This window comes from Lolium perenne, chromosome 3 (assembly GCF_019359855.2).
Source record: "Lolium perenne isolate Kyuss_39 chromosome 3, Kyuss_2.0, whole genome shotgun sequence".
NCBI lineage: Eukaryota > Viridiplantae > Streptophyta > Magnoliopsida > Poales > Poaceae > Lolium > Lolium perenne.
Window position 1 is genome coordinate 18,686,696 of NC_067246.2, and position 22,389 is coordinate 18,709,084.

General features: G+C 45.9%; 1 protein-coding gene across 1 annotated transcript; it reads right to left on the reverse strand.

Annotated features, from left to right (window-relative positions):
• Positions 1-5: 5 nt before the first annotated feature.
• On the reverse strand, positions 6-21,660 carry LOC127339202 (putative laccase-19). Its single transcript, XM_071827090.1, is given in 6 exon segments — positions 6-205; positions 208-698; positions 700-1,205; positions 1,263-1,366; positions 1,443-1,684; positions 21,506-21,660. Coding segments are annotated over 6 exon segments (1,698 nt in total).
• Positions 21,661-22,389: the final 729 nt, after the last annotated feature.

The following is a 22,389-nucleotide window of genomic DNA, read 5'->3' on the forward strand; positions in this document are numbered from 1 at the left end:
TAATCTTATTCCTTCATGTTTGTGCACTTTGGAAAGTCTGAAGGTGGCGGGGGCAGAGTCTCATCCACCGTGGGCCCGTTGGCCACCTCGAACACTGTCGCCATGCCCATGGCAATGTGGAACTCGAATTGGCAATGTAAGAACCACGCCCTTGGATTGTCGGCAACAAAGCGGATGGCAGCCCATCCGAGCCTTGGCACCTTGCAGGGTTCACAAGGTTGTATCCACTTACATCCCTTGCAGGGTTGTAGTTGCCATGGCCCTGCGCCAGCACGAAGAAGTCGTGTCCATGCAGGTGCATTGGGTTGGAGTCGCTCTGCATCGTGGCTGTGCTCTGGAACACCACCTCCACCACCGCGTTGTGCGCGAACCGCCACATCGTCGTCGCCTTGCTCGTCGCCTCGAGTTCCTCCAACTTACCGCTTGCATCGTGGCCGACTGGAATCAGCGCAGGGTCGGTGAAGTTAAATGACCTCGGTGGCCGGCTAGGAAGGTCCTGCACCCCCATGAAGGCACCGTTCGCCTTTGCGTGTTGCCTAGCCTCCAGAATCCACATCTTCTCGGGGAGATGGAAGGAGACGTTGTTCATGTATGCAACCAATATCGTCTCATCACTTCCTCCCCGCTTGCATGATGGCTTGTTCCCTTTGCAGATGCTGCCTTTTCCGAGAGAAATGTACAAATTCTCATCGATGTGACCTTGGGTCACCAGCCATGCCTGATAGGTTGCCATGGAAATAGAAGGACGTCAGCGTGTCGTGCTGGTCGGGCATCTCAGGCATGAGAGCCTCGTTTGTGCAGTTGCTACCCACATCGATAGGGGCGTTTTTGTACTGCACCACTCCTCTTGACATGAACACCGGAATCTGAGGATCTGGAGCTGGTGGCTGGTTAGCTAGGGCGACCATGTAGTAACGGCAAGGTGGTGCATCAGCAACCAGGAGGACGTCGATCATCTCGCCTGGCGCAACCGCGACAACATCGTCCGTGGTGTATGGCTTGACATAGTTTGCGTCGGCACCGACCACCGTGAACTTGTGGCCGGCAACTTTGAAGTAGTACTCAGAGAAGAGCACCGCGTTCACTAGCCGGAGCATGTAGGTCTTCCCTTGCTCCACGTTCAGAATGAAGTTGTCTTCTACAAACCCTGAAACGTAGACGTCATACGGTGTTTCTAATGATTGTTCAGAAGACTCGGTCAAGTACTATGAAGTTTAAGATCGCTAAGGAACATGTTTCATCGTGTGAACTATATACCTGACCCGTAGCTTTCCATTGATGGTAGCTCCAGCGGGATTGTCACTAAAGTGGCCACCTGTTGCGAAGTTCTTGTCCACTTTCATCAGATCTCTCTGCCACCATTCACCTGCAAGCAACATCAAAATAGAACAATAATATGAGTATCATGGTGAAAATAAGGAGATTTGTATCCTTGATGCAACCTATGATGACAGGAACGTCCATGTGAGGCTTCTGAAATGGGTAGGAGCCGGACTTCGGGCGAATGATGATGATGCCATGCAGGGTTGCCCGGAGGATGGAGACGTGAGCGTGCCACCAGAGGGTGCCCTCCTGCCTGGTCACGTTGAACTGGTAGGTGAAAGTCGTGTTTGGTTGGATTGGACACTGTGTTATCATATCGGCCACATCGGCCCAACAAGATAATGTCTGCTTGACACCATGCCTGCATTAATAATTACAGAAATACGTGTTTGGTTGGTGGTAACTAAAAAAACGGAAAATAGAATAAAATTATCCACATTATCACAATATAGTATATCGGCGCACTGCGACATGGCATCAGATTAGTCCATGTGAAACAAGAAATATATCCCATGGCACCGACAAGAAAGTGAAGCTTCATGCCGCACCCTCGTGAACCACGACCATCTCTTGGGGCCACCGGCATGGCTCCCGGTCTTCACCACACCATCCGGTGGGGGGTGGGGGGAGCTGCCGTGTGAGGAGACCACCCGGCTGCGACCATATCAATAGAAGGGATTTGACCGCCCCTGTCCTCTTCCGGCAGCGTTGCTGACAACCGATGAGCGGCTGGTGTGGAGGCTACGGTTTATACAATCCTAATATGTATCATACTTACTCGGTGCTAGTTATTCCCCTAATGATGTTGCAATTGTAAACTTTATTAGCAATTCGCACAAAACTATTGCACCAACAAGTTTTCTAACTTAAGTTGTCAAAGTCTTATTTGGGTCGTGTTGTGACATTGTGACACGAGAAAGCCTTTATGTGTCAACGACAATAGTACTTGAAAATGATTTCCCGAGAAGATTAAAGACAAAGATACAAGTGAAGATTTCATTTTATAAAGTACTTGGAAGATGATTCATTTTAGTAAAACATTAGGTTGATTTCGGGCCTACCATCTAAAACATGAGGTTGATCAATTGCTTGACTAATGTAAACTATAAATTTTGAATTTAAATTTTAAGAGCTAGTATTTCATAGTTAATATTTCGCATCATAATAAGTAACATATATTAAAATTTTATAAATGGATCTCTGTATTTTTTTGGGACGGCCCTGTCATGCCACTAATGGCTATATGTTGGAGACAACTTCTTTGCCGGGCCTCGTGTGTAGCCCCCGCTTACACGTGCCATGCCCTGCGTGCGCTATAAAGCGCCGCGTGCGCGTGCAACCACACGTCGCCGCCGCCTCCGCTCATTCGTCTCCGGGATGCCGCCGCGCTACCGTGGGTCGTCCGGTTTCCGTGGCGTCCGAGCACGTCCGAATGGTAGGTTCTACATCGAGATGCGTGCCGGTGGCTTCCGCCTCACCCTCGGCACGTACAACACGCCGGAGCTGGCGGCGCGCGCTTACGACGCGGACGCGTGGCGATTTCGGCGCCCACAGCGCGACATGAACTTCCCGGACGTCGAATCGCTAGAGGAGGCGGAGTTCCTCGCGCCAGCACCGTGCCTCGTCGACGACGAGGACCGTCGCTGCCACCGCCAGGTGCAGCGCCGGATCACCATCGCCGAGCACGATGAGGAGTTGATGCGCCAGTGGAGGGCGCAGTTCCCCAGCGACGTCGACAACACCGACGCGTTCTTCGCTGACCTCAGGGCACAGCGCAGGTTCGATATGCGCCACCGTCGGGCCGTCGCCGAGTTCGAGCTCGACAACCCGAATACAACTTGGGCCGACAACGACCCTCGGTGGGACGACATTTGGACCGAGACAACCTCCAACGACGAGTAGACTAGACTAGTCGTTTATCTATTTTAATTGTATTTTCAATGTTTTTTAGACTATGTCCAATCTTCTATGTTCTACAAAAATGTGTAACCTTTTCTGTCGGTGGGATAAGGACACATGTGTAACGCGGGACTAAAGATGTCGCTCAGGTTTTATATGTGAAGGACATGAGTAGAAATTCGAGGAAAAAGGAAAGATAAAAAAACGAGTACATCATGCGATAATCCAAAGGTCTGGGAGTACATCTTGGAATGTTGGAGTGATTTAGTCATACTCCTGCCTAGGCCTATAATATGCATACTCGTAGTCTTCGTAGTCACCTCCATTGTACTGGTAGTCGTCGCCTTCTAAGTTACCGCCGTCATTGTCGCTGCCGTCGCTGTCGCCGTCGCTGTCGTCGGGCGGTGCTCGTGGCTCGAACCTCGACTGGTACTGAGGGTAGCGCAGGCGGGGGATATCGCCGGCCATGATGTAGTCCATGACGCTCTGTAGAGTCCGACCGCCCCACCATAGCCGACGGCTGGCCTCATGGAAGTTCCCAGGTGGCAGGCCGTCCTCCTCATACCTGGCGAGCGCCCTCTCACATCGATTGATGAAGAAGGCGTCCCAAGTCTACTGGTTGTCGGGATGCCAGCGGGGATTCATCCGCTGCTCTGGCGTGAGGTCGAGGTAGTAGTGGTTCGTGATGGCCGCCCGGCGCGCAGTACCCTGAGGGACGGGAGGGACCGGCACGCCTCCGGCGCTTAGGCTCCAGCCGTCGGGGACGCGGTAGCCCGGTGGGCAAGGGTAGTTCGAGGCGCAAAGCTCCTCCACCAGCTGGTAAGTTAGAGTGGGTACGGTGGAAGCCATGAAAGAGTGATGAGAGATTGTAGAGATGTGATAATGCTGGCCAAGCCGGGCTACTAATATATAGTGAGAAATGGCGGGAAAAAATGTGGGCAGAAAGACAGGAGGCGGGAAGACAGAGGCGGGAAGAAATGGCGGGAAGAAGAGGAATCCAGAGCTGGTCATCTAACCTTTAGTCCCGGCTGGTGGGTGCAACCGGGACTAAAGGTGGTTTTTGTGTCATCTAATAAAACTGTCAGTGGGATAAGGACGTCTAGGTAAGCTTTAGTCCTGGCTGGTGGGTGCAACCGGGACTAAAGCTGTCGGCAGGATAAGGACGCGTGGGTGGACGCACTGCTCGATGAGATAAAGCATGTAGCGCACGACGCCCTGTCGGAGGAACAAGACAAAGTAGAAGCGGCGCCGTGCCTATAAAAGGAGCATCGATACGCCTTGGCAAGCAGACCAACAAGCCAACCTAGCAGGTAGGGAGAGTTTCATCCCCATGGATGGAGGAAAGGGTTGGAAAATCTCCCGTGGCGCAGCTTCTCGAAGATGTCGTTGGTGCACACGCCCTACGGCATCTTCGGAAGTTGCGCCTCGAGAAAATTTTGCTGCAAGCCCATCAAAGACTCCATCTCCTCTAATATCTTACATAAAGTTACATGATTACAAAAAAACCAGTAGCTCAGGGTACAAGAGGAGGGTTCTCATTATTACATAAATGTAGAGATTGTCTTGGGAGCTATTAAGAATACATTATTACATAAATGTAGAGATTGTCTTGGGTTTTCTTCTGCGCCGTAGCCATGGAGAATCTTCATCATTTAGCAAGATGCTTGGATCAATTTTCACCGTGAAGGGCGGAATTTCTTTAAACTTATTATAATCTTCTGACATGTCTGTCTTGTCATCCACTCCCACGTTGTTTCTTTTCCCGAAAGAACTATGCGGCGCTTTGGCTCCTCGATTGATGTATTCTTTTGTTGATTTCTTTTTGTCTCTTTGCTAGACATGTCCTTCACGTAGAAAACTTGAGCCACCTCGTTGGCTAGGACGAATGGCTCGTCCATGTACGCAAGATTGTTGAGATCCACTGTTGTCATACCGTACTTATCCTCTACCTGTACACCGCTGAGCTTCACCCATTTGCACCGAAACAAAGGGACCTTAAAAGTAGGTCCATAGTCTAGTTCCCATATCTCCTCTATGTACCCATAATATGTGGTGGTCTGCCCATTCTTGTCTTTTGCATCGAAGCGGACAACACTATTTTTGTTAGTTCTCTTTTTATCTTGGGCGATCGTGTAAAATGTATTCCCATTTATCTCGTACCCTTGGAATGTACATATGTTTGAAGATGGTAACCTGGCCAACAAGTACAGCTGCTCTACGACAGTGGTGTCACTCATGAGATGTCTTTGCAACCAATTGCCGAAGGTATTCATGTGTTGACGTGTAATCAAGGACTCGGGCTGGCCCGGGTTTATTTCTCGTACAACATTCTTGTGTATCTCGATGTACGGAGCCACCAAGCTGGAATTGTATAAAACTGTGTAGTGTGCTTGATTGAAAGAAAGCTTGTCCCTGCACACCGTTGCTTTCCTTCCTAGTGTGCCTTTTCCAGTCAGCCTCCCCTCATACCGAGATTTAGGAACACCAATCGGCTTAAGGTCAGGAAGAAAGTCAACACAAAACTCAATGACCTCCTTTGTTCCGTAGCCCTTGGAGATACTTCCTTCTGGCCTAGCGTGGTTATGAACATATTTCTTTAAGACTCCCACGAACCTCTCGAAGGGGAACATATTGTGTAGAAATACAGGACCGAGAATTCTAATCTCTTCAACTAGGTGAACGAGGAGGTGCGTCATAATATTGAAGAAGGATGGTGGGAACAACAACTCGAAGCTGACAAGACATTCGACCACATCAACCTGTAGCCCTGACAAAGTTTCTGGATCCATTACCTTCTGAGAAATTGCATTGAGGAATGCACATATCTTCACAATGGCTAGTCGAACATTTTCTGGTAGAAGTCCCCTCAATGCAACCGGAAGCAATTGTGTCATAAGCACGTGGCAGTCATGAGACTTTAGGTTCTGGAATTTTTTCTCCTTCAGATTTACTATTCCCTTTATATTCGACGAGAAACTAGACGGAACCTTGATACTGAATAGGGCTTCAAAAAAGATTTCCTTCTCTTCTTTGGTAAGAACGTAGCTTGCAGGCCCTTCAAACTGCCCTGGATGATTTCCGTCTCGTCCTTTATGATGTTGCTGGTCCTCTCGTGCTTCTGTTGTATCTTTTGTCTTCTCATACAAGCCCAGGAAATCTAGAATATTCACACAAAGATTCTTGTTCAGGTGCATCACGTCGATTGCAGAGCGGACTTCCAAGACTTTCCAATATTCTAGCTCCCAAAAAATAGATTTCTTCTTCCACATGGGCGCGTGTCCTTCAGTGTCTTTCGGAATAGGTTGACTGCCTGGACCCTTTCCAAAGATAACATTTAAATCTTTGACCATGTCAAATACATCAGCACCACTACGGGAGACAGGCTTCGGACGGGTTTCTGCCTCGCCATTGAAATGCTTTCCTTTTTTCCTTAAGGCATGCCTGCGCGGAAGAAAACGGAGATTGTACGGGTACACATTTTTCCTACTTTTTCCAAAATATTTACTTTCAGTCTCATCTAAACAGTGTGTGCATGCATTGTATTCCTTGTTCGTCTATCCTGAAATGTTACTAAGAGCAGGCCAATCATTGATGGTTACGAATAGCATCGCTCGTAGGTCAAATTCTTGCTCGGTGTGCTCATCCCACACACATACACCTTGTTCGACCCACAACTCCAAAAGTTCATCAACTAATGGCCTTAGGTACACATCAATGTCGTTGCCGGGTTGCTTTGGGCCTTGGATAAGCACTGACATCATAATGAACTTCCGCTTCATGCACAACCAAGGAGGAAGGTTGTAGATACATAGATTCACGGGCCAGGTGCTGTGACTGCAGCTCTGCTCCCCAAAAGGATTCATGCCATCTGTACTTAGACCAAACCATAAGTTCCATGCCTCACCTGCAAAATCCGGGAACTCTCTCTCGATGTTTCTCCACTGCCGACCATCAGCGAGGTGCCTCAACATCGCGTCTTTCTTACGTTCTTCCATGTGCCATCGCAACAACTTGGCATGCTCTTTGTTTCTGAACAAACGTTTCAACCGTGGTATTATGGGAGCATACCACATCACCTTCGCAAGAACCCTCTTCCTGGGTGGCTCGCCCTCAACATCACCTGGGTCATCTCTTCTGATCTTATACCGCAATGCACCGCATATCGGGCATTTGTTCAAGTTCTCGTACTTCTCACCGCGGTAGAGGATAAAGTTATTAATGCATGCATGTATCTTCTGCACATCTAATCCTAGAGGGTAGAGAAGCTTCTTTGCTTCATACGTACTGGCGGGCAATTCGTTCTTTCTTGGAAGCAGCTTCTTTAATATTATCAGCAATTTTTCAAATCTCGAGTTAGTCACACCAGCCTCTGCCTTCCATTTCAGCAATTCCAATATGCTACCCAGCTTTCTCTGCCCATCTTCACAACCTGGGTACAACAATTTTTGGTGGTCCTCTAACATCTTGTCGAACTGCAACCTCTCCTTATCTGTGCCACAGTCTCTCCTTGCATCAGAAATGGCCCGACGAAGATCATCATCACCAGGATCATCTGGTGCCCGTTCTTCACCTCCTTCTTCTTCATTGTCTTCCATTGCGGTATCATCGTATTCAAAGAACATAGATCGGTACTGGTCATCATTATCTTCTTCTTCATCATCGTCTTCCATCATAACCCCTTCTTCTCCGTGCTTGGTCCAAACATTATAGCCGGACATGAATCCTTACCGAAGCAGGTGGCTCTGAATGTCTCTTGAGCAAGAGTAATCCTTCTCATTCTTACATTTCAGACATGGACAACAAATAAAACCTTGCTTTGACTTGTTGGCCTCGGCCACAAGCGGGAAAGATTTCACGCCCTCTCTGAAAGCGGGATCACATCGGTTACCGTACATCCATGGATGACTCATCTGCACCATAAGTACAATTATGTATCAGATGCAATCATCATGCTAAAATTAGTATTGTGCGGACTATGTATACGAGAAAATAGTTGCTAGCCTTTTAGGATCAAAAAGAGGAGAAATCTTATCAAATAAAATCAAGTGGCATCCTCACAAATGTTTCATCAAACACCTCTTGTGCACATGAAGAAAAAAAGAGCTAGCATAAACCTCCACCTTTCACCACCAAGGAAAAAAATGTAGGAAGGTGGGGGGGGGGGCTGGCTGTGTATATATAGGCCAGGACCATTTTGCCGCGGGCCGTACCACGACCCGCGACAAATGGGGTGCCAGCAGGCCGCAGACAGCCTCAGACCCCTTTTGTCGCGGGTCGTGGTCCTAACGGACCACGATAAAAGGCTCCGTGCTCTCCAGCTAGTTTCGGGGCGACGTGGCTAGGACAAAAGGCCTGAACGAAAGCCCTGTTTTCTACTAATGTACCTCACGACAGAGGAAAACTATGTACACCCACGTGCCAAAAGACCGCTCCAACGAAATTACCGTCGTTAGAATATGACTAAGACACTACTGTAACAACCGTCAAAAAGTAAATCGTTTACCAGCCGTAGCAATTCTCATCTGTGTTGCCTCCGGTGTCTCCCCGCAGCCTGCAAGAGAGATGTGGTCAATTTGCCTGACTTTTCCTTGACTCTGCACCATGTCAACAATGGGTACAACTTAGGGGCAGCAAAAGCATTGGTCCTTTTCTGCACAAGCAACAACTAGTCGCACGACAACAGAGCTGACTTGGCCTTGACCACGATGAAAGACCATTTCATTGCATTATGTTACTTTCTTTGAGATGGGGTGTGCCCGGTCTCTGCAGTCGATATATATAACCCTTTATTAAACAGTGTTATTTTTATAGGTTATCTGTGTGGTTACACACTAGATCCACGAATGATCATACCTACTACCGGAGGCTCAGCGTGCGCATATGGATTATGGATCCAGCTGTCTGGATACGGTTGCTCGGGATATCTACAACAAGGGTGGCTGGCAGCCTATTGAGAGATTGCAACTAGCATAAGTGTCTTTTTCTTTTTATTTTCCACTGGTTAACTTTTATATACACCTTATGTGTTTCATGAGTTGTATAACTTCTGAATTTTAAACTATGCAATTAAATAGCTGAGTGCATCAATTGGTGCAAGGCTGGGACGATGCTCCCATTTTTTTAAAAAAATTAAACAGTGCGTTAGAGATTCAACGTCTAGAATTAAGGATAAAAAGGATCGATACAAATATCAACAATAAAAAAAATAGCTAAGAAGGGACAAAACATCTTCCAGTAGTTTATTAAGGGAGAGTGAATATAGTGAACTTGGGGACATTTGCTCCGGTCCCAATGTGACGCCCCAGAATCGGTACCATGAGGATCCGAGCGAACCCGCCGAAATCCGCACGATATCGATTCAGAGAGGCCCTTCGACACGATGTGCACGATGAATCATACACGTGATGCTAGAGGAATTACCACGAGCGGTAACATTACAACAGGATTACAATAGAGCCCACAAGAAACATATATTACAACAACGACTCAACGAGTCAAGATACAAATATAGAACAAAAAGATCCAAATCATACAGAAGATCAAATACGTCCGAGTACGGACAAGATACAAATTGGACTAAGAGTCCTGAAGATAACCAGTGGCATCCATAACACTGTCTAGGCCAAGCAGGAGGGTAACCTTACTAGCGTCGTTCTTCATCGCACCGATCTTCATACTTACCCGGTTATGCCCCAAAGCAGCAAAAAGTACGGGTTCGTACTTAACAAGACTTCAAGACGTATAAGCATTCGTCAACTAGTCGTCCTTTGTACTTGAGGCACGTAGGGGACTCAGAGGACGCAAGAGGACGTCATAGGAAATATGGTGGGGTTAAGCGGTAGCGCACAATCACTAAAAACCTATAGAGACACTCTCTACTTGCAGGTGCTAGAATAGATATGAGAGCGCATAACTAACAGTTTTATACTCTGTAAACATAACCCGGCTGATGTGTTCCCCCCTTCGCAAAGGAAGTACTTACAAAGGCACTCACACAGTTGACAAGTTTTAACTAGTTATTATTTAAGTTGTTCTATATTACTATGCAAGTTATTAGTATTGGAACATCAGGTGTAAGTTGTCTATGGTCGAGTCATACAGCTCCAAGTCATCCATAACCGCGGACACAGCTTTTCAAAAAGATTTAACCCTGGAGGGGTGCCCAAATGTTCCCACACGCACGATCAATCCAACCTGGCGAGGGTAAGATATCACGACACACACTCTTCTTCACTACAACAATGTTCAGGAAGCCACCTAACTAAGTTAAACCCTAATCAGAGTCCGGCCGACTCTCCGAGACGAACTCAGCTATTGCGTCAGCGTACTAGGTGATTAGTGCCCAGCGGGATGACCACTTCGCAGCGGCTTCGCAACCTACGAGCGTGCAAGATACAACGGGGATACAAGGCACACAGGCCTTCCCCAAAAGTAACATCATATCATCTGACCACAAAGAAATAGAGCTTGCACGCCTGGGGGAAAACAAAACGTTCAAACTAATTGTGGCCACTGGACAAGGCTGTAGATTCCGACAGTGGTAGAGGGGAGACCCGGTAAGCATACCCACGTGTGGTTAGAGCGCTCAGTCTTGGAATAGATAACAATAACTCGGGGTCCTAGGTTATTTAAGAAACACAAGTGAGCCATCATAAAACAAAACAGCTGACCCACCGATGCCTCCGACTAACAATTATTAACAACTAAGTAACCATGATACCTTCCACTGATATATCCTTAAACCATGTGTCATTATTCTCCAACAGATAACCCGATAACGATAACGATAACGGTAACAAGATATAACCGATGCTAAGCATGCCTACGACTCGCAAGGCAAACCCGATAACCAAACAGTAGTTGTAGGAGGGTGGTGGAGGCAATATGGGCTGCTTGAGGTAACATGTGGATAGGACACGTGACAAGAACGCAACTCAAGGCTAGCATGAGAGAGAAGGTAAAATAAAATAGGTAAGAGACTTCTGCAGAGGTAGAGACAGAAGTGTGGAAATGCTTGCCTGTTAAAGGTTGTCGAGGAACTGCCGGATAACTTGTCGTATCTCACAGCACCACTTCGTGATCCTATCCGGGAAGAAGGAAATGCTGGAACACACAACATATGCAAGTCTTACTACTACGGATAAAGAAGATTCAGCATTATCAAGATGATATGCATGACATGGCAACGATGATGCAATGCAACTTATCTGAATTAAGCGGAGTCAGAACCCCGGACAAGCAAATTAGGGTTGGAGTTGCATTTCTACCGAAAAATTTAAATGTTACTTAGCATGGCACAACAAGGCAGGGGTTGTCTAGTTCGAAGTTAAATGGAACCGGGACAACCTTTATACAAAATCCCACATATTCCATATGTTACATATTAGGTGATAATGCAAACTAGCACGAAATTATATGACGCATAATGCAACATCAAGCATGGATGGCATATTCATGTTACTCTCCTTTTTCTGAACAATTTTCATACATAACACTTTTTATTTTGAATTACCAATTAAAAGTTATTAACATATTAGGTTTTTGTTATTTAAAATAGATAAACATGTTTTATTTAATTGGAAAGGACCCGAAAACAAGATCTACCCAGGGGAGGTACCCTGGGTTGTTTTGAAAGAGATACAGGGGGTTTTCTTGAAAGGTGTTAGATCCCAAGACTGCGGGTCAAGGAAAAATGTAACTGCAGGGGCTAGAGTGCAAATAAAACTGGATCTGGATCGTGCGGGGATTTCTCACCAAGGTGGATGCTAGACGCGGTCACTGACGTGTGGGGCCCAGATGCCACGTAGGATGCCAGCGTGGCAAACCTTAAAGGAGGTCAACTGCGGCCGCCGGAGTCAAATCGGGGAGGGCGCGCGATACATGCCGAACCAGGATGCGTCGTTTGTTGCGTTAGGCGCGTCTCGTCGCCGCGAATCAAAAGAGGTTGGTGCGCCATCTTCGAGGTCATCAGAACCATGCCGGCGGCGAGGTCCTGCGGCGGGGATGTCCGGTCAGCGACGTCATGCTAGCAGAATATGAGAACGGGAAGGGGAGGAGTTCTAGGAGGTGCACCAGCTCACCTTCATTCCGTAGGTGTGCTCATAATGGCCGGGAGAGGACGGAGGTCGCCGTAGTCATCAAAATTTTCCAGCGACTGGAGTTAGAGAGGGAGGCCGTGCCGTCGATATGATCAGCCCCCCACTCGACTGAGACCACGGGATGTACAAGGACGACGAAGAGGTTCTGGAGCTGGCCTCAGAATGGACAGGGGTGGTCCGAGGAGGCTGGGCGTCGGCGAGGTGGCGCGGTGGTTTTTATTTGTCAGTTCACAGAGAAGAAAAGAGAGGAAGTAGTGGCGGCGCAAGGGAGGAGGAGATGGCTAGGGTTTGGAGAAGTTCTGGAGTGGGATTTAAAACGGGGGAAGGGAGCAGGTGGGCTGCGGCGTGGCTGAGTGTGACGTCGACGGTAAAGGTAGCACGCCTCCTGCATGCTTGCCTGGAGAAGACAATAGGAAGAGAAAGAAAGGGGTCGAAGGGGTATGGCTAGGTGGGCTGGGCCGGGAAAAGAGACGGGCCCGAGAGAGGAGGAGAAGGCCGGATCGTGCTGGGCTGATTTTCTGCGTTTTGGGCTGCTCCGGGAAGGAAAGGGAAAAGGCTAGGAAGCTGGAGCCCAGGGTCAGGAAGATTAGAGGGTTTTTTTACTATTTTTATTTTGAATTTGAAAACTGATTTGAAACATTTGAAAAACAGATCAGAACAAGTTCAACTTTATTTTGAAATTTGAAAACATTGAAATAATTTTATTTTTTATAAAGTTTTGGTGTAAGGGTTTTGTAAAAAGAAGAAGAAGAGGAGGTTTATTAAACCATATGAGAAGGAAATAAAATTACTAGGGTTTATAAAATACTTTTATTTATAAAATCATGGATGATATGATGCATGATGTCATGATGATGCCTAATAGAAAAAGAACAAGCAAAATCTAATACGGGTATTACCCTGGGCCGTTACAATCGACACCACTAACAAGGAACCTCGCCCCGAGGTTCCACCTCAAGGTACGGGCGAGAGATGTGAACTATCGGATCTTCTGGTGGCATGTCGATCTCCTCGACACCACTAACAAGAGTTGTTGCTCCATGCTGATCGGTCGACACCACTAACAAGAAGTCGTTGTTCCGCTGTTGATGATGCGCTTTCATCGGGATCCTCCGAAGATCGAACTTATTAGGTTAAGGCTAAGCTCGTCCAACCAACATGGATACCTATGACTTAGAGAACTCAGATAAGAGAGAAGACTCAAAACTCGCATAGATAAGGGGAGAAAAGAATAGAGGTAAGGAATAAAATGCATAGCTAATACGATCTATCCAACGAATTTTAGAAAATAGGTTTTGAAACTAGTCACAACATCCGTTGGCAAGGTTAACCTACATGCAAAGCGGACCAGTGGGGTATCGACAACCTAGGCTCTGATACTAACTTGTGACGCCTGGAACCGGTACCATGAGGATCCCAGTGAACCCGCCGAAATCCGCACGATATCGATTCAAAGATGCCCTCCGACATGACGTGCACGATAAATCACACACGTGATGCTAGAGGAATTACCACGAGCGGTAACATTACAACATGATTACAATAGAGCCCACAAGAAACATATAATACAACAATGACTCAACGAGTCAAGATACAAATATACAATAAAAAGATCTGAATCAAACAGAAGATCAAATACGTCCGAGTATGGACAAGGTACAAATTGGACTAAGAGTCCTGAAGATAACCAGTGGCGTCCATAACCCTGCCCAGGCCAAGCCGGAGGGTAACCTTGCTAGAGTCGTTCTTCATCGCACCGATCTTCATACCTACCTGGTTATGTCCCAAAGCAGCAATAAGTATGGGTTCGTACTTAACAAGACTTCAAGACATATAAGCATTCGTCAACCAGTCGTCCTTTGTACTTGAGGAACGTAGGGGACTTAGAGGACGCAAGAGGACGTCATAGGCAATATGGTGGGGTTAAGCGGCAGCGCGCAAGCACTAAAAATCTATAGAGACACTCCTCAACTTGCAGGTGCTAGAATAGATAAGAGAGCGCATAACTAACATGTCTATACTCCGTAAACATAACCCAGCCGATATGTTCCCCCCTTCGCTAAGGAAGTACTTACAAAGGCACTCACACTGTTGACAAGTTTTAACCAGTTATTATTTAAGTTGTTCTATATTACTACGAGAGTTATTAGTATTGGAACATCAGGTGTATGTTGTCTATGGTCGAGTCATACAGCTTCAAGTCGTCCATAACCGCAGACACGGCTTTTCAAAAAGATTTAACCCTGCAGGGTGCTCAAATGTGCCCACACGCACGATCAATCCAACCTGGCGAGGGTAAGATATCACGACATGCACTCTCCTTCACTACAACAATGTCTAGGAAGCCACCTAACTAAGTGAAACCAGAATCAGAGTCAGGCCGACTCTCCGAGACGGACTCAGCTACTGCGTCAGCGTAATAGGTGATCAGTGCCCAGCGGGATGACCACTTCACAGCGGCTCCGCAACCTACGAGCGTGCAAGAGACAACGGGGATACAAGGCACTCACGGCTTCCCCAAAAGTAACATCATATCATCTAACCACAAAGAAACAGAGCTTGCACACCTGGGGGAAAAATGTTCAAACTAATTGTGGCCACTTGACAAAGCTGTAGATTCCGGCAGTGGTCGAGGAGATACCCGGTAAGCATACCCACATGTGGTTAGAGCGCTCAGTCTCTGAACAGATAACAAGAACTCAGGGTCCTAGGTTATTTAAGAAACAGAAGTGAGCCATCATAAAACAAACCGCTGACCTACCGATGCCTCCGACTAACAATTATTAACAACTAAGTAACCATGATACCTCCAACTGATATATCCTTAGACCATGTGTCATGATTCCCCAACAGATAACCCGATAACGATACAGATAACATTAATAAGATATAAACGGTGCTAAGCATGCCTATGACTCGCAAGGCAGACCCGATAACCAAATAGTAGTTGTAGGAGGGTGGTGGAGGCAATATGGGCTGCCTGAGGTAATGTGCGGATATGACACGTGGCAAGAACGCAACTCAAGGCTAGCATGAGAGAGAAGGAAAAATAAAATAGGTAACAGACTTCTGCAGAGGTAGAGACAAAAGTGTGGAAATTCTTGCCTGCTAAAGTTTGTTGTGGAACAGGTGGAGAACTTGTCGTATCTCACAGCACCACTTCGTGATCCTATCCGGGAAGAAGCAAATGCTGGAACACACAATATATGCAATTCTTACTACTACAGATAAAGACGATCTAGCATGATCAAGATGATATGCATGAGATGGCAACGATGATGCAATTCAACTTATCCGAATTAAGCGGAGTCGGAACCCCGGACAAGCAAATTAGGGTTGGAGTTGCATTTCTACCGAGAAATTTAAATGTTGCTTAGCATGGCACAAGAAGGCAGGGGTTCGCTACTTCAAAGTTAAATGAAACCGGGACAACCTTTATACAATATCCCACATATTCCATATGTTACATATTAGGTGATAATGCAAACTAGCACGAAATTATATGACGCATGATGCAACAACAAGCATGGATGGCATATTCATGTTCCTCTCCTTTCTATGAACAATTTTCATATATAACACTTTTTATTTTGAATTACCAATTAAAAGTTATTAACATATTAGGTTTTTGTTATTTAAAATAGATAAACATGTTTTATTGAATTGGAAAGGACCCGAAAACTAGATCTACCCAGGGGAGGGAACCCGGGTTATTTTGAAAGAGATAGAGGGGGTTTTCTTGAAAGGGGTTAGATCCCAGGACTGCGGGTGAAGGAAAAATGTAACTGCAGGGTCTAGAGTGCAAATAAAACTGGATCTGGATCGTGCGGGGATTTCTCACCAAGATGGATGCTAGACGCGGTCACTGACATGTGGGGCCCAGGAGCCACGTAGGATGCCAGCATGGCAAACCTTGAAGGAGGTCAACTACGGCGGCCGGGATGTCCGGTCAGCGACGGCATGCGAGAAGAATACGAGAACGGGAAGGGGAGGAGGTCTAGGAGGTGCGCCTGCTAACCTTCATCCCGCAGGTGTGCTCAGAATGGCCGGGAGCGGACGGAGGTCGCCGGAGTCATCGAAATTTGCCGGCGACCGAAGGTAGAGAGGGAGGTTGTGTCGTTGATATGAGCAGCCCCCCACTCGATTGAGACCACCGGATGAACATGGACGATGAGGCGTGATGTCTACGAATGCTCCTATTCTTGTAGACAGTGTTGGGCCTCCAAGTGTAGAGGTTTGTAGAACATCAGCAAGTTTCCCTTAAGTGGATCACCCAAGGTTTATCGAACTCAGGGAGGTGGAGGTCAAAGATATCCCTCTCAAGCAACCCTGCAATTCCGATACAAGAAGTCTCTTGTGTCCCCAACACACCCAATACACTTGTCAGGTGTATAGGTGCACTATTTCGGCAAAGTGATAGTGAAATACAAGTGATATGGATGATTATGAGTGGTAATTGCAATCTAAAATAAAAATGGCAGCAAGCAAACATGTAGCAGAACTAGTTGTAAACGGTGTTTCGATGTTTAGAAACAAGGCCTAGGGATCATACTTTCACTAGTGGACACTCTCAACAATGATGCCATAACTGAATACATAGATATTATCACTTCACTATGCTACTCTGAACTACTCTCCGATTTGATAACAAACACAAATTCACTGTGTAGGGCCGCATAAGCATTCTTTAAAGTTCGCATTCCCAGTCTATGGACACCCCACGCTATCACTTTGAGCATACAAAGATGGTACTAACTAGACACCACAATTAATAAGTATTTCTGTAAATTAAGCTTAAGAAACAAACACGATGTGCACACTGTCAACTTCACACAGTTGGACAAGATGTCCCTGGAGATCACATAATAAAACCACTTGAGTAGCACAATAGTTGGAGAATAACATCTACATATTCAACTAGATTACAAAGCTCACGATCACATAAAGATCATATTATGGGAGAGAGAGACAGACCACATAGCTACCGGTAAAGCCCGTAGCCTTGAGGGAGAACTACTCCCTCCTCATCATGGGAGTTAGCAACGGCGATGGAGATGGCGGTGAAGTCGATGGAGATGGCTCCGGGGGGCAATTCCCCGTCCCGGCAGGGTGCCGGAACAGAGACTTCTGTCCCCCGAAACTTGTCTTCGGTGGCGGCGGAGCTACGGAACTTTTCTGGGACAGAGGCTGATTCATTTAGGGTTTTCGCATCGGGAGGCAACTTATAGGCGGAAGGGCGAGGTCGGTGGGCGCCCAAGGGCCCCACACCATGCCTAGGTGCGGCCAGAGGTGGGCCCATGCCTATGGGTGGTGTGGCCACCCTGGTGCCCCCTTCGTCTCTCCTTTGGACTCGGTCTTCGTGACAGGAAAATAGGAACTTCAGCTTTCGTTTCGTCCAATTCCGAGAATATTTCCTGTACAACTTTTCTGAAACCAAAAACAGTAGAAAACAGGGAACTGGCACAGTGGCGTCTTGTCAATAGGTTAGTGCCGGAAAATGTATAAAAATGCCACGAAGTGTAAACAAAACATATAGCAGTTGGTGTAAAACAAGCATGGAGCATCAAAAATTATAGATACGTTTGCGACGTATCAAGCATCCCCAAGCTTAACTCCTGCTCATCCTCGAGTAGGTAGGTGATAACAAAAATAATTTTTGAGGTGACATGCAACTATCATAATCTTGATCAAGCTTTTGTAAAGCATTGTAAGCTAGGATCAAAGTACTCTAAACATATGCGTGATGGATATAATTCTAACAATATAACTTAGCAACTATGTTACAACATGAAAAGTAACTCAAACAAAGGATCATGAATAATTATGCAATGAAAGCAATTGTTTGTTTATGAGCATAGATAAAACATGGCAAAGTGGTATTCAACTTGTCCTTTATGTAATAGCAAAACATAGATGCTAGGACACCTTTAAAGTTCAAAGGGTGACTAGATAAGAGTAATTTAAGAACAAGTAATCGCATAATCATGAATCAATCAATAAGTCTTGGGACTATGCACATTATACTCAGAATGACAACTATGCTCTCTTAATTGGTGCATAAAGCAAGAAGATGAAGACTCAACATAAAAGTAAAAGAAGTGTCCTTCTTCGAATCAACAATTTTTATAGAGTTTTTAAAAAGGTATGGTACTTATTAGCTTTGAGATCTCATTGCCCCTATCATAGGAATCTTGAATGGTTAAAGTTAACGTGAGTGCAAAAATGAGTCATATTCTTGACAAATCATAAGTTGAAAATCTCATGCCCCTTGAATACGAGTACCTACACCTCATGCTACTCAACTTAGGTCCCAAATAAGTTCTTGTCATTGTAAGTATACATGTATTATTAAGAATGCAGCAGGGGTACCTCTTGCCCCATGATATTGGAGATACTTTTCATATAAGAGCAATCCCACACCATAATGACAACACAAACAGACAATGAGCATCTCAGAATCCTTTTATTTACTATGGGTATAGCTTTTTATTGAAGATGCTTCACGGAATGCTCGCTATGGAATGCTGTAAACTTCCACCCTGAATGATGCATGGCTTAGGTTAGCGGCCCAACGTTTCTCTAACACATATACAAACTCCATGGACTTACAAGTTTCCATTTTATTTCGCATCGATAGGCATCCATAAACAAAACATCATGACATCAACTAAATAAGAATAAGTGCAATGTTGAAAGCGTGCCCCATGAAAGCATGGGTGTGCCAACTCCCAACTTACAACTTGTAAGCATATAATCTACATAAGTTAGTCACAATGGTTCAAGTTTATTAAGTGCAAGAAAGTAAATGTGCCATCAAGTTCGTGAGAGTTTTACTGACTATTTTTCTCATAATCAATTTGGAAGATAGATAAAAACATGATGAATATACTTGGAATAGCAATAATGCTAATAGGTAGATATGGTGTACACAATTGGTAAACTTTGGTTTTTAGTGGTTGGAGGCACGAGTAGAGCTTATACTCAGTAGAGGCGAAGGATAGCAAAAGACTGGGAGCGACCAACTAAGAGAGCAGTAATGGCCATAATCATGCATAGCGACAAAACGATATTAATCAAAGCATAAAGTGATATAATAAGTTAAAAACTAAATGATCATAGAGGCTTTAGTTGACTGGTTGGTAGTCATAACATGGTATAAGCATGTGCCAAGTCAACCCAATAAAGCATCAAAGGAGAATACCACAATATCATGCTTTGTATGATAGAAACAACACATGATTCTTTCAATGGCATATTAAGCACACTCAGATATTTGAGACAAGTCATGATGCAAAAATAACCACTAAGCATATAATAAGAATAACATCCAACATGACATGCCAAAGTCTATGCCATAGTCTAGACAAGCTCTCTTTTGCATCACTATAAGCATGAAACTTTTTTCTCGTCTCCAACACCAATCAATTTATTTAAAACAACTCTCATAGATAAAAATAAATATGGATCAGAGATATAATAATACATGAATAAAGAAAATAATCAAGCTCTGAACAAAATAAAAGTGGGGAAACCAGAGCTAAACAAAGAACTAGCAAACTAGAACAATCGCAGAATAGTAAAAGCGAAAACTAGAGTATTCTATGCAATTAAAACGGAGCGTGTATCTCTCCCACACAAGAATGCTAGAATACAACCATATGCTACAGCAAACAAAACTAAACAAAACTAAAAACAAAAATAAAGACGCTCCAAGATTAACACATAGCATATGAAGCAATAAAAATATAGTTCACAGAAAGATGACCTGTTGCTTTATTGATGAAGAAAGGGATGCCTTGGGCATTGACAAGGGATTAACTTGTCAATGCCTACAGATTGTAGACTTAGGGTTTCGCGGAAAGTAGAGGCCAAGTAGATCTCGAAGGTTCAGCCGAAAAAAGGTACTCGACTATGAAAACTAGGGTGTATGTTGACAACGGATTCGATCGTTTCTCCTTACCTCGGCTCCCCTTTATATAGGAGGGAGAGCCGAGGGTTCTCTTGCCGTACAAGTTACAAACTTCGGGAGACTGTAACATCCCAATTTTTAAAACAAAGAAGAAAATGGATTTCACATATTTCAAAAATTGGAGCCAACAAATTTTTTGGATTACTTTCTCTTATGTGCATAGTGTTCATACATGTGTGTGGGGTTTTTAACCTACATGTTTGTTTGAAGTATTAAACAAGTTCAAAACCCTAAAACCCTACCTTTTTCAAAACCCAAGAGGAACAAGTAAAAAGAAAATAAAATAAAAGGGTGAGGCATAGGTGGGCTTATGGCCATATTTTCAAATAATGGCCTATGCCCTATTTACCTTACCTAAATGGTTGAAACCATTACTAAACCCAACCTAACCCTAAATGAACCCAAATGAATACTTTTTGGATCAAAGAGAAACCAAAATAAAAGAGAAGAAAAAAATAAAAATAACACTACATATGAGGCTATGGCCATATTTGCAAATCTTTAACCTAGGCCATTTTACTTTGTTTCAATGGTTTGGAAATGTAACTAAACACTAAATAACACCTTTTGGATCAAGGAAACACAAATCAAATCAAAGGAAATAGCAAAACCAAGTTACATGTGATAATGGTCACTTGGGCCATTTTTAACATCTTACCCTCTTTGAGCCCCTGTATTAAGAGATTTCTAAACCAAACACTCCCAACTCTTTGCACCTCATCCAAGACCTCATCAAGTTGAACACTTTTGATGTTGACCACTTTGACTAGTTCCTTTTCTATTTCTTCATATAAGGATGCAAAGTGGTGACATTGAATCAGATTCTAGATTATGCACATTTTGGATTTTTCACAAATCAATTCCATTTTGCACCCCACCACCACCAACATGTGCCAAATCATATATGAATCACACCCATAAAAGGATTTGGCAAAATTCAAATTTATATTTCTTTCGGCCATTTCATCGAACACATGGCAGGCACCAAACTAGTTTTGACACACACCCTATTATTCACTGGATTTTAGACTAAACCCTCACACTTTCTGTCATCATGGACCTTCTCTTACACCCAGTACACCATGCCAGGCCATGGAGACATGATAAAAGTGGAGACATGATCACATTGCAACCATGCCGGCCACCATTGACATCATCATGCCAACCCCTCTCACCTGCCCTCTCTGGTCACCCTCACATTGTCAAATAGGCTCACCTCATCCTCCTAAGCACGCTCGTACCCTCCCTGGCCGAAGACAAGCACGGCATTGGCCGGAAACCGACGTGCCCAGACGTGCCCACGACGCCCAGGTCATGCCAGGACGCGCCCAGACACGACACTGGACGCGCCAGTACGCCGCCTCGCCCCATCGCGTCTGTCCTCCCCTCGCCTTCTCCTTTCGCACATGCACGCGCCTACGCACCAGCTAGCGCCTAGACACGATCACCTGCACGCGGAAGCCCTGTCGCCGTCGCCATGATCGTCGATCTCCGCCGGTACACGCGCAGACGTTGACATCGCCAGAGCCGTCTCGTCCTCCTTTTTCTGCGCCATCACGCTCACGCGGCTCGCCATGATGTCTGCAACCTCACGCGCCCACTCCCTTGCCTCTTCGCGCACCAGAGCAGCCGCGCCATGGATGACCCGAAGCGCTTCCCCTCGGCCACCTCGTGCCCTTATAAATAGAGCCTCCCCCGAGCCTTTCTCTTCACACCATCTCGCTCCCCACCTTCTTCTCGATCTCCTCGACCCTCTTCCTCTCCACATTGTCGCCGGAGCAGCGCCAATTGCACGCCGGAGCCCCGACAGTACACCGCAAGCTCGCCGTCGATTGCCGCCGCCCCTGGACCTGCCGCTTGTACCAGACGCTCCGCCACCCTCGACAACCTCACCCTGCCCCCTCGCCGATGACCGTTGACCGCCGGTGAGCTCCCCTACCCCCAACCCTCGCCGCGCCAGTAGCCCCCTCTCGCCGGAGACGACGACGCTCCTGCGCCGTTCGATCGCAATCTAATCCTACGGCCTCCCTCTGCTCATACCGTTTCGCTAGTTAAGTGAGACTGACGGGCGGGACCCAGTGTCAGGCGGCCCGCTGCGCA